This window comes from Coloeus monedula, assembly GCF_965178545.1.
Source record: "Coloeus monedula genome assembly, chromosome: 9".
NCBI classification, from domain to species: Eukaryota; Metazoa; Chordata; class Aves; order Passeriformes; family Corvidae; genus Coloeus; species Coloeus monedula.
In genome coordinates this window covers 5,092,638-5,108,456 of record NC_138789.1, presented here as the reverse complement: position 1 = coordinate 5,108,456, position 15,819 = coordinate 5,092,638, and the positions used below count along the sequence as shown (strand labels likewise).

The window sequence follows — 15,819 nt, the reverse complement described above, 5'->3', positions numbered from 1 at the left end:
CCCGTTCTCTGTTTCTATGATTCTGCGATTGCGGCTCCCGCCAGCGCCATGGGCCTCTCGGCAAGCCACCCCTCCGAGGGACGAGAGGGGAGATGTGACAAAGCCGGCTGTCGCTGCTCGGGCTAGGCCGCAGATGAAGGCCCCGGGATGCGCTGCGGTTGCCATGGCGACGCCCCGCCACCCCCTCGGTTGCCAAGGCAGCGGGCGGGGGCAGAGTTTGCCGATGGCGCCGCCGGAAGTGCCGGCGGGGGCGGGGTCTGGCTCGGAAGCGCAGTCTGCGCGGCGGGAGGGCCGCGGCGCCTCAGCGGGGTAGGCGGGTGGCGAGCGGACGCTGCCGGTGCCGGAGCGGCGAAGCCGAGGCTACCAGGGCCGCCGAGGGGCCGGAGCGGCGGGGCCGGCGGGGCGTGAGCAGTCCTGCCTGACTGGAGTGCAGAGCGGGGATACCCCGCCCCTTCCTCCCCGCGGGCCCTGCACGGGAAGATGGCGGCAGCGGGAGGCGGTGGCGGCGGCGGCGCGGGGGCGGCGGGCCGGCCCGGGCTGTGAGAGCCGCGGTGGGACGGGCGGTGAGCGGCGGAGGATGAGCCTGCTGTGCGCGCAGTATCTCCGGTGAGTATCTCCGGAGCGCGGCGGGCAGACGAGGCCGCGGCCGGGCGGCCCGGGGACAGCGGGGAGCGGGCGGACGTGAAGCCCTCAGGCCTCGCAGCGGCAGCGAGAGGCGCTGGGCGGTGAGCGGGACGTGCCCGGGGCGGTGCGGGGGACCCAGTCGCCGCTCTCCCGAGCCCCGCGCGCGGGCGGGCTTGGTTGCCGCATGGCTTAGGGGCTCCTCAGCAAGGTCACGCCGGTGCCTTGGAGCCGCGGGTAGGGTAGGACAGTCCACCGGCTTCCCTGCCGCAATTCTCTATCGCTTCCCAAGGAGGTGGCGGGGTAACCCGCCGTTACGGAGCGACCGCGAAGTTTGACCCCGGCGATGGAGCGGGACCAGTGCTCGCAGCGCTGGGAGGTGCTCTGGGAGAACGGGAGTAGCAGGAGTAGTGTCTCAGCCCTCGCCATCGGCTGGAAGCTCTCCGTCACGGCTGACACAGCCGGTCGGTGCTGGGGACGGTCAGCTGAGCGGTTGGGAGAGGAGTGAGGCTGCCAGGGCTGTGCTTTGAAACAGAACCGTTCCCGAGTCCCTCAAGTCGACAGCACGAGATACCTCACGTTGATACGTTCACTCTTCATTGAACTTTGGTAGGCTTTGGGGTGAACTTATGCTCAGATCCTCGTTCTCTAGTGGTTTTGGAAAGCACTACAAATGGCTTTTCAGTAGCTGTAAAGTACTAGATGTCCAGGTTGATCGTGTTGTGTCACCCCTGACCCTTCCAGAACACCTCACGGAAAAGGAGCAGGTATGCCAAAAGGGCATGCACATTCCTTCTGAGGAGTTGAGGGCTTGGGAAGGATTTAGAAGGAGTGAATTCTATGAGGATTTTACGTTTCAAAAACATTTTCTGTCCAAAGTTCTGAAACACTTCAGCGGCCTCTCCTTGCTGGTTCTCAAAATCCTTCCCTTCCTCCTCATCTTGTCTTTTATCTCTGCTTTCTTCTGTTAGTCCAGATCCTACCTCAAATTTATTTATTCAAAAAAGAAAAAAAAGTAATCTTTTTATCTAATAGTGAGTTATGAACCTTTTTCTCTTCCAGGTGAGTACACCTATGCTGTCACAAAACTTCTTCATTCTTTCTTTCCTCTTACATTATGAAAATGCTCTTAAATGCCTTATTATTAGCAATCTTCTACCAGTAAAAGTCTTGCTTTTTTATTGTAAGATGTGTCTTAATAGTATTGTAACCTCTGGCTCCCTGTTCCTTCCTGTGACTGCACGTGTCCTTTGGCTGCTTTGTGTTGTGGGAGGCCCTACCACTGAAGTCACACATGTCCCTGCCCCTGTCGCCTTCCTGAACCACCAGGCTCTTCCTTAGCGTTCTGCTGCGCCAAGCTGGAGATCCTACCTGCAAGCTGTGGGCAGGAATCACCTGTTTCTCCTCTCTTTGTTCCTCCCACACTTCAGCTCATCCTGGGTTGTTCTTGGTTTTTCCTGACTGCTTTGTTTGTATTGTGCCAAAGCAACAGCACTGAAGCATGTGGGCACTAATGTGTTACAGGCAGTGACTCTGTCATCAAGAATCTTATCTCTTCCTAAAACAACAGGACAGTCCCCCTTCCAAACTTTTCAAGCACTCTGTAGTCCATCACCTTCCTTCTGCCTCTAAAGACCACTGGGGTTTGTTCTCTGTGTAGAAGGTATGCTTGGGAAGGTTTCCTTCAAAAGCTGTGAAATGCTTCTTACATCCACAGAGTGTACATTTAAATTGTTTGATTTGCATAGGGCAGAAATGCAGCTGCAGATTACTGCAGCCCAAGCTCATAAAGGGAACTGGGAATAGAGCCTCAGACACTCGGAGCCAGGTTAGTCCCCTGTCTTAAAGAGGAGGACATCCTCCTTTTTACTGTGGCAGGACAGGCTCAGTCCAACTGTAATGAAGAAGGAATAGACCAAAGTGTAACAATGGGAGAGGGCAGCTTAACAAATCATTGTGCCAAATGAAGACATGGAGCAATTAGTCTCTGCTGTCTTTGTTGTCTTAACACTAAGGAGGGACAGAAAAGTTTCTGTGAGAAATCATTCTTCTGTGTATTTGAATTTTAGACAGAAGTGAGCCAGATTTCTAAGGTGAAAATATAATGGTTGAATAACTAGTGAACTAATGACTCTGCAAGAATCGAGCTGCTGAAAAGATGAGCAGGGAAGGAAGGGACTTTTAGCTGGATTACCTTAACTCTTCCACTTCTAGTTTCTTGCTTTCTGCATGTGTGTGAATCAGCTGTCCTTTAAAATGCTGTCCTTGAAGGGATTGTGCCCCTTCAGTCAACCTGTGAGAACTGAGGAACACATGAGCCTCCTACAGAAGTCTTCCAGGAAGAGCAAATAAGGCTACATGTACTGAGTCTTTTGAAAAGTTGCAGGAGAGTCTGTTTTTAAGTCATCTTCCTATGTTGCAACAGATTTTTGGGATTTTTGCTTTCCCAGTCTTATCCTTTTCAAGGTCACCTGTCAGGAATATTGGAGTGTGTTCTCTCCCATCTAGTTTCCTACATACTTCTCTGGAGTCATTCTTTGACTTGCTTCACAAAGATTTGCATTGCATCTGGTAAGGTGAGTAGACCTTTCAGAGGGTTCTTTTAGGAGATAAGAACCTAAAAGATATTTTAGGAAGCGTGCACAGTTCAAGTCTCCCTGTTCAGGTGAACTTGTTCATCTCATCTGACTGAAAATTTGTATCCATGCTATTTGTGCTGCTTGGGGAATCTACAAGTACTCCCCATAAATCAAATTAATCTCATGCGGCACTTGTCTTACAGTAAATGTTTCATGTATCCTGCTAGATGTAAAATAAGTCACTTTTAAGCAAAACGTCACTGGTAGGATTTCTGACACAATAGCACAGAAACTTCCGAGCACATCCATTTTATAAGCCAGTGTCGAGCTTTAGTCCGTGTTTGTTCACTTCAGAGAAATGATCTTCAATGCCAGTCTTATATGTTAATGTTCAAAATGGGGTTAGCTAGGATTCAGAAGTTTAGCAGTTTGATAGATGACTGTCTCAATTGCATTTTAAAAAGATGTGAGCTCAGTTACCAGTTAAATATGGCATTGCCCTGGTAAATTGTGGCTTTTAGCACAAGCACAAATGTAGAATAAAAAGTGCTTGAATTACAGGGCTTGAACACTGCTTAGAAATTCCAGTGCTGATGAATCAGTAGTAGTTTTCCTGTAGTCTTATGATGAGGCTATAACCAACTTCATTAAAGGTTTTACTGCTTTAATAATTCAAATTGTGCATCTCTTTTCAAAGACTCATCAGTAGCTCCATTAACTTCTGCATCTGTTGTGTGTCTTCATGGTTGCTCCTTTGCTGTCTGCTGGCCCAAGATGCACCTCTTGCAGTGTTTCTTCACTGTTGAAGGAGGAGGGTAGAGCAGAGGTAATTGCAGTCTTTGTGTGAGCATGTTCTGGTACTGATTCCTCGTCAGGATTATGTAGAGGTGATGCTTGTCTGTCCTGGAAAGGCACCAACCAGAATACTGTTTGAATGAGTCTCAGCAAGACGAAGCCAGTTATTTAATTATCTTGAGAGTATATGAAGGAAAAAATTAGTAAATTTAACCTCTTAATAGAGAACCCTGTGTCCCTGCAACGGGCTTCCTGAAGTTGGCAGGATCACAAGGTGACTTGGGCTGGAGGAGACCTCAGGAGGTCCCTGTCCAGCCTCCTGCTCACAGCAGGGATGGCTCTGGGGTCAGACCAAGTGCCCAGAGCTTGAAAACCTCCAGGGATGGAGACATCTTAGCCTTTTGGGGCAGCCCATGCTACTGCTTGAATGTTCTCGTGGTGGAAAAGATTTTCTGTACATCCAGTGTGAACCTCTCCTTTTTTAACTTATGTCCATTCTCTTGTCCTCCCACCACACGAAGAACCTGGATTCATCTTCTCAATCCCCTCCCTGGAGGCATGTGGTAGCTGTGGGTGCCCTGGAGCCTTCCCTACCTCAGGCTGACCAAACCTGGCTCCCACAGCCTCTCCTCCAGTCCCAAATGCAAGTGCTCCAGCCCTGACTGCCCTGGAGGCCTTGCTCCAGCTGTTCCACGGCTTTCTTGATTTGTCTTGGTATCCAGACAGAACCAGTCAGTCTTGGAAAGTATTCCCTCCAGCTTTTTTGTTTTCTGAAATGATTAATGCTACTTTCATACACTGTTTACTCCTGAATTTTAGACAGGGGAGGTGTAGTGGGGCCAGCTTTGGCACCTCATAACACGATGTTTTCTTTGGGGGAACCTTTGGAACCTCATAACATGATATTTTCTTTGGGGGAACATAAAGTCTCCCGTGTAGTTTTGTCTCTTTTTTTCTCTATACAAGATGTCTCATTTGATAACTAGAATTTCTGCCAATATTTAATATGAGCAACACTTCTTATTCTTCTTTGAGGGTGAGGGTAATGATTTAAAAAGGCAAAGATTGATGATGGCTGCTATTTACTTAGGATCAACCAGCTTTTTGTGATGACCTATGAAGTAAAAAGACTCACAATAAAAAAAGTGTCAAGCAATTCCCCACTGAGCTTTCTGCTGAAGGAGATCATTCTTGCTGAGAGCCCCAAGACATACACCATACTCCTAAGGTATCTGGGCAGCTATTACTTGCTCCCTTTTTCCTATCATGGGCATCCGAATTATTGAGCATCCTCCTGCCACCTGGGGTCAATCTGTGCTGAAGTCTGGGTGTACCTGTGATAATTTTTTGTTTTTCAAACCTAGATTCTTAAGGAAACAAGGCTTGTTCAAATGTGCTGAAGTTGGTTGATGCCATTATAACTTCGTGAAAGTTAGCTGGTACGGTGATCATGTTTGGGTGATCTAAATGAGTGTGCCTGTTGCAAGAGAAGCAGGCAGTGCCCAGCTGGGGTAAAGCAGCACTTCCAGAACTTTCCCTCAGCTGTGGTGTGCTTGTTTCTGTGCTGGGATTTGAGCGTGCCCCTCTGTAGGGAGGTAACAGCAGGGATGGGAATGCCTGTGCAGGTTAGCAGGTGCTGGGCACGTTTTCCTGCTGGAGGGAAGGTGAATGTGTGCCAGAGAGAAGAGGGCTGCAGTAACCAGAGAACCTGGCTTGCTTAGCACTTGGCAAAAGCTTGGCCATACAGACCAAGGGTGGGTTTTAAACTTGAACAGGTCTTGATGGAAGTTTCTCACTCTCCCTCACCCTCGGCTCTGATTTGATGGCATAAGTTTATAACCAAGTGTAAAGTAAGCTGAACTGGGGAACCACACTAAGTTAAAACTGCTTTAGTTTTGTTTTCTACCCACGGGGTTTGGTCCGAGTTGGTTTCCTGATCCCATTCATCGTGTTACTACAGATGTGCTGACAAAAATGGTGAAGTGGTGTGCAACAGAATTGGAGTGCTAATGGTTAAGAGCAGGGTGGGACTGCTGCTTGGAGTGATAGTGCTCGTTTATCATTAAAGTGCTCACTGACCCAGAACCCTAGTAAATAGTGTCCTGTTCCCTAGAATATGGCTGTAGCTATATGTAGAATATCATCCTCATAGAATGTACCTGGTATCACCATCAACAAACTGTACCCCTCTTTCCAGTCTGCCTGAGAGTCTCACCTTGCTGCAGAACACAGCTTATTGTGGATGCTGTTACTGCGCTTTCTTTGTGCTCCGGTATGAGGTTACTTGCACAACAGTGTTCCAGTGACCTAGAAGTGCAGGTTAGTGTAAGTAAAGTTACAGCTGTATTTATTTATTTATTTATTTATTTATTTATTTTTGATGGCAGGGATGATTCCTGTAGCAATTCGTTTTTGTTCTAACCTGCATATTCCTATGTAGTTTGATCTTTATCGGAAAAGAGAAAGTTCTGTTGTGGCAGTAAAACCAGATGATGCTTGTCTGAAGTGTTGTTGAGGGAGTGCACCAAAGCATTTTGAGAAGGCTGCCCCCATCCCTGAGTATAGGGGGTTGGAGGGTTTTTTGTCCTCAGTTTCTTCATTTTAGTGCATGGTAAGAAGGTACAATTTCTTGGTGAATTAGCTCCTTTTATTTAAGTATTCAGTGTTAAGTATACTGTGATATCCTGGCTACTTGTAAAATCTGTTTCTTCTGTCCTAGGAAGTCCTAACACGTAACCATAGCTTGATCCAGTGAGATGATTTTTGTCTCTAAATAAACTGATCTGGGCAGTGAATTCTATCACAAACTTTTAACTTAAGCAATTTAAAGCTCTGTTTAAATCATTCTATATGGAAACTGAAGCTGCCCTGCTTTTTAGTTTGCCACACTGACTGTTTGTGGGCATTTTAAGATATCTTGGTGCTTCCTACTGGAGAAAGAAAGGTTGGGTTGATGGGAGAAGACAGTGACTTGATGGATAAATGCCTTGGCATCTTCCCTGCCCTGCTCAACCAGGAAAAATGAGTATAGAAGAGGAGTAATTGCAGTTCAAGTGCATGGTGGCTGGGGAGGGAAGAGAGGATAATTTGCTGTAGGATTTGATTTTGTTGGATGAAGAGCTGCTGGGGGTTGTAGAGGTTTAAGGGCTCTTCATCACTGCTGTTAGATCTTCACAACAGCAGCAGAGATGCACTCGGAGGAACGGGCTGGTAGAAGAGCAGTTAAAGAGTGCAGCTATAATTTGTAAGGAGCATATGTGGGAGGACATTAGTTGTTGCTTTCATTACTTTGAACTTGAGGATTGTCCTCATCTTACTGGAAAAACTGCACAGCTGCTGTCAGGCAGGAGGGGAATAAACGCACAGATTTTTTTCTTGATATCATTAGCAGAGATGCATACTTTGGTCCTGTACTTTTTAATGTATTATGAGGGAGGTCATAGATTTCAGTGGTGTTTGGGAAAACATAGGTTTTCCTGTGCTCAGGGAGGGATATGGTATCTTATTGTTCCATCTTACTACTGTGGACCGAATAGAGGAATAACGAATTGTTTGTTGTGAAGTGACATGAGGACTCTGGGCCATCATTTCTTGTGATTCCATACAAGATGGAGGACTGGTGGCTTTGTTTGTGTGTGCCTGCTGAGCACTTGTGTTGTTACACTGGACAAGGTATTGCAGGAAGCATTAGAGCTGTACTGGAGTCATCACCAGCTGCCACTTGTGCAGCCCTGCTCCGAGTCCTGCCTTTGGGCCATGTTTCTAGACTTGTCTGCCCACTGCTGCTCTTCCCATTTGAATGTAAGACAAATTTTTGATTGTAAACTTGGGGACTTCCCAGGTGACCAAATGAGGGAGAAATGGCTTAAACAGTGTTCTGAAGCTGAGTATTTAAAGTCCTCTGAGTTAAATCAGCACTTGTTCAGATCAATGTAATGTTGTCAGTTGGGGCGGAATAAACTTTTTTGAGTAACATTAGGCCTTCTTTCTCTCCTTTCTGTATTCCAGTAGGACTTTTCTTGGATTATTCACGTTGTCATCTACACTCAAGGGATTATCATAAGGAACCAGAAGGCTGAGGAGTCTCTGAATCTCTTGGGATTGTTACAGAGCTGAATGTCGCTGATGGGACTCAAATCAGAGATACCCTTGAGGTACTTAGGAGTCCTGCTAGAGTTAATATTCTCTTCCATCTTCAGGGAAAAGGAAGATAATGTTTCTAAAAGTACTTATGATGTCCATAATACATCAGCAGTCTATTTCTCATCTTTTAATTTCATTGGTTTTGGTGCTGAAAGTGTCCTCTAGTGCTCAGCCTGATTGAACAGTTCTCTGCTTCATCTAATGGTGGTATGCATAAAGCTGATTTTTATTTTATTTCCTCCTGTCCTCTCCTCTGAAGCCTTGTCTGTTTTGAGTCTGTGGGCCCTGCTTGTGGTACAGCTGAATTATCTCAGAGCTACTCTCTATCTGTTAGAAAATGAGAAATTAATTCTGAGTGTGGAACCTTTAAGACTGATTCTGCCAAAGTAGTGTGGGGAATATTTCTTGAACTACGTAAAGGAATCTCCGGCAGGGATTAGACTTTTTGTTTGTACAACTGTAAAACAGACCTTTTGGGCATCAAACGTCTTTATTTCAGACTGCGGTGTTTCATGATGCCTTGATTTAATGAGGCCTTGAGAGTTGTTTGTATTTCATCAGGCTACAGCAAAGGACAGTTTGTTGGAGCCAGCCTGTTCTGGGCCTCCTGGATCCCCTGATAGTCTGTGCTGTGTTATTTACCACATCTTAACTTCTCTACACGTGAAGAATAAATGAATTTTTGATAAATCTGTTGGGAAGACCATTTTCTCCCTTTGTTTTATGATAGTCCTGTAAATTGTGCTACTGTCTGTTGCCGTGAAATTCTCCTGGTATTTCATTTGCCGTATCCTGTTGTCGCGGGTTCGGTTTGTAACCGGGCAGAAACACCAATTAGTGTAGTGGTTTGGTCCAAAATACTCGTTACTGTTTATCTGCTGTGAGATAAGAATTAGGAGAAATGCAAAGCAGGCACCAAACTTGAAAGAATATAAAGAAGTTTATTAACAACTCTAAAAGAGGGAAGAAAAAAAAAAATTATACCACCTTCAGAACTCTCCTCCTCCCCCCACCTTCCTCCCTTCTCCCACTGACAATGTGAAAAAACAACCCTTAAGATGTTCAGTCTGTTTACCACTTCCATAATAACCTTGTTTAGTCCATTTAGAGAGAGAAGTCTCTTCTTGCTCATGCTATGAAAACATTATCACAACAGACAACCGCCCACTTCCAAATATCGTTCAGTCCATTTAGGAAGAGGAGTCTCTCTGCCTGCGTGTGAGTCCCTTCCCCCGACTTGCAGCTTTTCCCGCAACTGCTTTCGAGGGTCCACTCTTGAAGTTTTTTGGGGTACAATTTTAAGGTTGAGCCATTCAGAAACAAAAACAGAGGCCCTTCTCCTTCCCTGGGAGCAAAGGGTCTTCATCATCTTCATTGTTAAGACTATCTCTGGGAGCATCTCTAGGTACTGAGGTTTTCTCCTTTCCCGTTTGAAGCAAAAGTCCTCATCTGGTTCATCTCTAGGGACTGAGGTTTTCTCCTTTCCCGTTTGGAGCAAAAGTCCTCATCTGGTTCATCTCTCCCTGTGCAAACTTCTCATGAAATTACAGCTGCGTCAGCATCTGCCGATCTCGGCGCAGGTGCTTTTGCTTACGAGTTGAACACTCCACCCCCCATATCTTCATGAAATTACAACGGGATACTCTGATATATCATAGCTTCACAACAGAATTTCAGCTTTAAGCATCTCCTCTCTCTCTTCCCTCAGGTTTTCAGCTCTTCACAGCAGTAAAAGGGTTAATCTCACCTTGGCCTTGCAGCTTTGCAGCTGGAATGTTGAATTTTTCTTATCACAGTGGAGAGGGGGGAGAGCCGAGCCGCTCCGGCTGCCCACGGCAAGGCAGTGGGGGGGGGGGTTCCACGGCTGGAACAGGTCCATGGCTCCAGGATGGCCGTGGCCTGGCCCAGCCTGGCCCAAGCAGGGCCTGGCCGGGCCCGCTGGCCCCCACACGGGGCCCCGCAGCCACCTGTGCCAGCACCGGAAACGAGAGAGAGCTTGGGGGGGGAGTTTGCCTATTCTTAAATGTGGATCACAGAGGTGGTCACAACTTTAAGTGGCTTAGAGAATTGTCCATATTCAAACTGGCCAGCTGATAGGTTCTGTCAGTTCCCAGAGGAAACTGTAAGCACCCCTTAGCAAGGACGTCCCTTCCGGGACTATGCTTGCTAACCTATGATACCTGTGTTGGTCTCGCCATGATGTGAAGAAAGCATGTGGATATTGCTGTGTGTCAAACAGCTGTGACTGTGATAATCTTTTTTTAGCCCAAACAACCTTTGACAGCTTTGGTTCCTGGCAATACTGGTTTTGGCAGGGCCTTTAGGCATTCGTGCTCTTAATTCAAGGTACACTTGAGCTGTTACGAGGGGTCTTTAGGGCAGATTTTCCAAACTAGCCTAATAATGACTGAAAGTGGAAATCGTAATCCTCTGTACCTATGGAGAGGGAGAGAAGGAAGGATGGGACGAGACTTCTGGCTGTTGAAGTTGTCTGTCTTGAAGTAGTGCAAATACTTGTCGATGACAATGCCATGACCAAACTTCTGAGCAGAGAGACTTGATCGAGCCAGATATTCCCAGGAAAAAGCCAATCTATTGGTAAGAATAGTGTCCAAAGGATTTAAGCCACATTTATAAGTATTAAAGAAAGATCCAGACCCACCAAAAGTGTATAAAAACATGAAAACTGTAGCAGCTCTTTAGAGCTCAAACATGCTGCTTCAGCTACTAGTAAAATAAAGGAAATATTATTTCAATTTTAAGAAAAAGGTGAGATTTCTAAATTAATGATTGTAAATTAAATTATTAAAATATGCAGAGTAAACTTGCAATAAAAATCTAGATTGTGTTTCAGTTTGTCTTAATACAGATAAGGTGTAATGTTGAACATACAGGTGAAATCTTTAACTAGAAAAAAAGTGATAAAATCCTTAATATGCGTTGTCAACATGCATTTGAATTATTGCAGCAGGCCTTAATTTAGGAGCATATCACATAGATTATGCCAAGGCATGAACGTCTGGCAGGTTTTCCACCCAGCTTGAACACACCCTGACTATTTAATTTAGAGATTTATTTTGTTTTGAGGTAAATGGTAGGAGATAAATGGGGCTCGGGGCAAAGACAGCTGTAGGGGTTGAGGCTTGCTCTGACTTCAGCTGAAGTGCTCGTTTTCTGGTTTTGATATCAAAGACTAAAATAATCTCTAACTCTTGAAAGTACCAAGAAAAATATTTCCAGTGTGTTTCTAATGAAGACATCAAGTGCTTGGTGATGCTGCTTGTGCAACTACAGACAATTTTGGTAGCTTCCATCATAGGTGGCCAGTCAGAAGTCAGTACTAAAAAAAGTGCTGGGTCTGCCTGTAACATTACATTACGTGGTCAGAATTTGGGGATACTTATTCAAGATCAGTTAAAATTCTGTACTCTTTGATTGAAGATGGTTACAAAAATGTATCTTCTGTCCTGTATAACTGATTCTGGTAATAATTCTTTGAGAACTGCTATGCTGGAGCATTAGGTGATGTGGGTAAAGAGTGTTTTGTCTTCAGGAAGGACAGATCCAAAAGATAAGAAGATCTTTGGGCCTTTAGGGACTCAGCTGCAGGAAACTTTTTGTGTATAATTGGAAATGCCATTGAACATATGGATTTCAGATTTCTGTATTAAAGCAGCACGATTCACCTGGTTTCCCTGCTTTATTGTCAAATGCTGAAGCACAGTGCCAAAATTATTCTATTTTCAAACTTCTTTTGGACATGCTGGTATACTACATGAAACAAGTGACGATGAAGTCCAATCTATAGTGGTTGCAAAGTGGAATGCCGGGGCTGTGTTGGCTTGTGCAGCCTGAGTAACACACAAGTGTTGAGTTAATTACTGGTAACTGTGTAGTCACATGGCATATCTTTTGATGGCATTGTCTCTTCTTGCATAATATGCCTCAAAGATTCAGAAAATGTCTTCTCTGAGTGAGGGCAGTCCCTACCCTTCCCCACCTTCCAAAAGAAGCAGTGAGTTGAGCAAGGCTGCTGATGTTTGCTGTGGGATTTGGTGGGAAGAAGGAGCTGGATTGGGTGAACCCAAGGCACATGGCAATTCCCAAAGGCAAGACATAATGCTGTGTGGAAATGGTTTAGCAGAGTGTCTGGGATGTTGCTTTGGGCTATGGAGGTTGATGCCTTAGGTTTTAACTTTTATATTTTTCAAATCCTGTATTGCCTAGTGTGTAACTGAAGTTTCATGTGGCCTGTTAACTACTGTTCTCTCATGCTGGTTAGAGAGAACAAAGCCTCTCTAGGTTTGCTTTTCAAGGACACCTTGTGTAAACTAAAGTGGGGGGGGGGGGGGGGGCAAACTTGGGGTAATTACATAATTGACTGAAATTATAATTGGAGAATTAACCCTGATGTGTGAATGGACCAAACTTTAAAAAGTGTGAAGAACCCGTGACCCAGTGTCCATCTTGGGTGTAGCCTTTTGACTGCCCGCAGCGTACCTTTGAAGGTCCTTCAAATAAATACCTCCTTTTATTCTCTTTTTTTTTTTGTCTAGCCTCTATTTTTAGATGCCTTGATGCCTTGGCCACCCCAAGGCATCAAGGTGACTTGGTCGGACTTCAAAAACAAGCAACTAAATGTTTGTCAGCAATAACATCAGGCTGATGGAATGGGCTACATAACCTTTTGAGGTCCTTTCTAGCCTTACGATTTGATCTTCAGGTGGGATGTGTTAATCTGTTGCTACGGAACCTTGTCCTCAGCCATTCCATAAGGTAATGAGGGTGTAATGAGGTCTGGTCTGACTGCTGAAAGGGAGACTGCGGTCTAGAAAACTGCATTCACATTATTCTTTTCTACAGTTTATGTTTAGTAAAGGTCTGCTAAATCCCAAAAATTTTCCATATATGATTCAAGCAGACACTGATTTGTAGTCAACTGAACATCGTGTACTTTTCTGACACAGAACTAGAAAGGACTCTGTCTTTAGATACTGAGATTGAAATTTGAAATCAAATTGGTTTTTTGTTTTTATAAAAATATTTAGGCCTCACAAGCAGATTTAACCTTGGAAGTTACAAATTTGCTCAGATGCTTCCTCCTAACCAATCTATTATTTTTTAAAACGGGAAGGGAGGTTACTGGTTTACTGGGGAGTACCTGGGAGTGCTCAGTGGGACAATGGTGGCAGTGGATCTGTTCAGAGGCAGTTTGGGCCTGCTGGAACAGAGCTACACAGGTCAGCTGGACTTGGGCCAGGAAGCTGCATCTCTTCAGCCAGGCTGGATTTCCTCCAAATCCATTGGTGTTTGATGGGGCTCAAAAGCTTCAAGCTGTACCTTTCCCAGAGAGGACAGTTTCTGTAGCAGTGTATCCGTCTGCTTTCCTTCTTCTGTACTAATAACATTTTCTAGATCTGGGCTGGTTGGATTGGTCATAGGTTTCTCCTTCCCCTGAACACAGAACAGAGTAACTTCCCATATTCCAGGAGTACCATGTGTTTTGGTGGTGGACCCAGGTATTGTAGCTAACAGCCCATCTGGATGAGCCACTCCTGAACTGAGGAGAACCAACAGCAGAGGACTGCAGGAGAGTCGTGTGTTGCTAAGCCAGAAATTATTAGAATATTCTCTAGTTGAAAAGTAAGTTTATCTCAGAATGGCATTGCCTTTGTGTTTCTGATAGAGAATGGGGAGCAGCTAATAAGACTTCTGTAAACGATTGGCAGTGATGCACTGAGTACCCATTTAATTATCATAAATTGAGGATATAATTCTCCCTGACTGGTATTCAGCCTTCTGCTGGTACTGTGCTTTCAGTGTGTGGTTTGCATTTAATTTCAAGATGGAGAATTGAAAATAATTTCTAAGATGCAGCTTGCAATTAGGACCATACCCAGATGTAATCTGAGTGTTTTTATCAAAGCTTGTCTGTACCATGTGGTGTCCTTTCAAACCTCTTAATTATCTGTCTTGGTTTGAAAGACAGGTGTCTGCTAAGGAAGGCAGAGGCTCCCTTGGAATGGCAGATGCAACCCCTTTCCCTCCGAGTTATTATAATTTTGAAATCAAGGGGCTTTTAGGCAAAGATGTGGGAAACAGGAGTAACAGTTCTTTACTATTATATATCTATATGTGTATAACCAGTCAAACAAACAACAATAACTATGGCAGTAACAGCAAGCAATCACAAACCCAGTGCCAGCCTTCTCGGCTGTCGGGCCCTTTCCCCTCGGGTGCAGTTCCGCTCGCAGCCGGCAGGGGCGCTGGCGGCTCCCGGTGAGCAGGGCAGGTGCGATGGTTCCCCCGCGGCTGCAGGGGGCGCTCCGGAGCGAGCTCGGGGAGCACGCGGCACCGGTGCCCTGGGATCCCAGGGGAGGGATGGAACAAAAAAGCTTCACAAACCCCTGGGCAGCCGATCCCGGTGTCCGGCCAGACCCTCGGGAATGGCAGGCTGGAGTGGCAGGGACAAGCACAAATCCCGGGTGGCAGGGGCGAGATGTATCCAAACTGCGGAGCTGCAGTGGGAACCCCCCGGAGGTCTGGTCAGGCAGGGCGAGCAGGGCTACAACACAGTGAAGGCTCGAAGCAATGGTGAGGCAGGGCAGCCACAGCCCGGCTCCTAGCGGGGCAGGGAAGGCGGGCTTTGGGATCCTGGGATTTCTCTGGCAGAAGGAAAAACAGCTGAAGCAGCCTCCCTCTCTGTCCAAATGCCGGAGACCGACTGCCCACACACCCAGGTGAAACAAAAGGGTAGCCAGATGCATCCCTCCCCTAGTGGCTAGGTCTTTGTTTTTCTTAACTAACCAGCAATTTGTCCCCCTGGCAACATGTATGGGGAAAATTCCTTTAACAGAAAAAAACCCCAGGAGAACTCCTAAAACCTCAACATTATGAAAAGCTGTTTAAAACTTTTGGGTATGTCATGTTTGTGCATAGATGTGTGTGTGATGTTGACATCACTGGGAGTTTATAAAACGAATGGGATTGGCAAAAACCAGTTTACAATTACTGAATGACCACAATAATTTAAATATCGATAATTTTGCTTTAAGGCTTATGTTTTGGAAGGCCTTGGCTGTCTGGGCATAGATCTTAGTATTAGGACTTGGAGAGCACATGTTGTAAATGCTGAACTCCACTGTATCTGTCATAGCTAACTTGCTACAAAAACGGTATGAGGGATTACTTGTGCTTTATTTCTGCCACCTCTGATGGTACTGTACCGTCTAATGGATTTGCTCTTTATCCAGCTGCTGCTTAGCAATGAAGATGGTATCTCAAAATCCCAGTAACTGACTCTTCTTTAATGATCATTTCCTCTGTGTCAGTCATTCCACCCTTACTGAGCATAAAGCTCAGCATTTGCCACTGTGTAAGAGGTAGTTTGAGGCAGGGATTGAGAGGAAGGGGTTCTGTAGGGAACACCAAAAATGAGCAAAATATCTGAGTTTTATATCCCATATATTAGTGGAGGTTGGAGACAGCAGGAAACTTGTAGAGCTGAAAGTCAGAGTTTAGATGCCTCAGTTGTTGCCCTCTTGATGCAAAGTGGAGTGGCCTTTCCAGAGGGAAATGTGTGTCACTGTTCTCCTGCTCTGCGGGCAGGCAAGAGGGCACATTTTATATGCATTGCAAGTGTGGCACTGGACTGATTGTAATTTCCTTCCTTTGAATTGGA

At 45.7% G+C, this 15,819-nt stretch overlaps 1 protein-coding gene across 5 annotated transcripts in view; it reads left to right on the top strand.

Annotated features, from left to right (window-relative positions):
- The first annotated feature begins 298 nt into the window (after positions 1–298).
- SMG7 (SMG7 nonsense mediated mRNA decay factor) overlaps positions 299–15,819 on the top strand; it is a 54,500-nt gene continuing 38,979 nt past the window's right edge. For all 5 annotated transcript variants that reach the window (XM_082287451.1, XM_082287452.1, XM_082287453.1 and 2 more), the window contains exon 1: positions 299–606. In XM_082287451.1, coding sequence (XP_082143577.1) covers positions 578–606 — 29 coding nt within the window. In that variant the 5' untranslated portion in view covers positions 299–577. The remainder of the gene's footprint in view (positions 607–15,819) is intronic.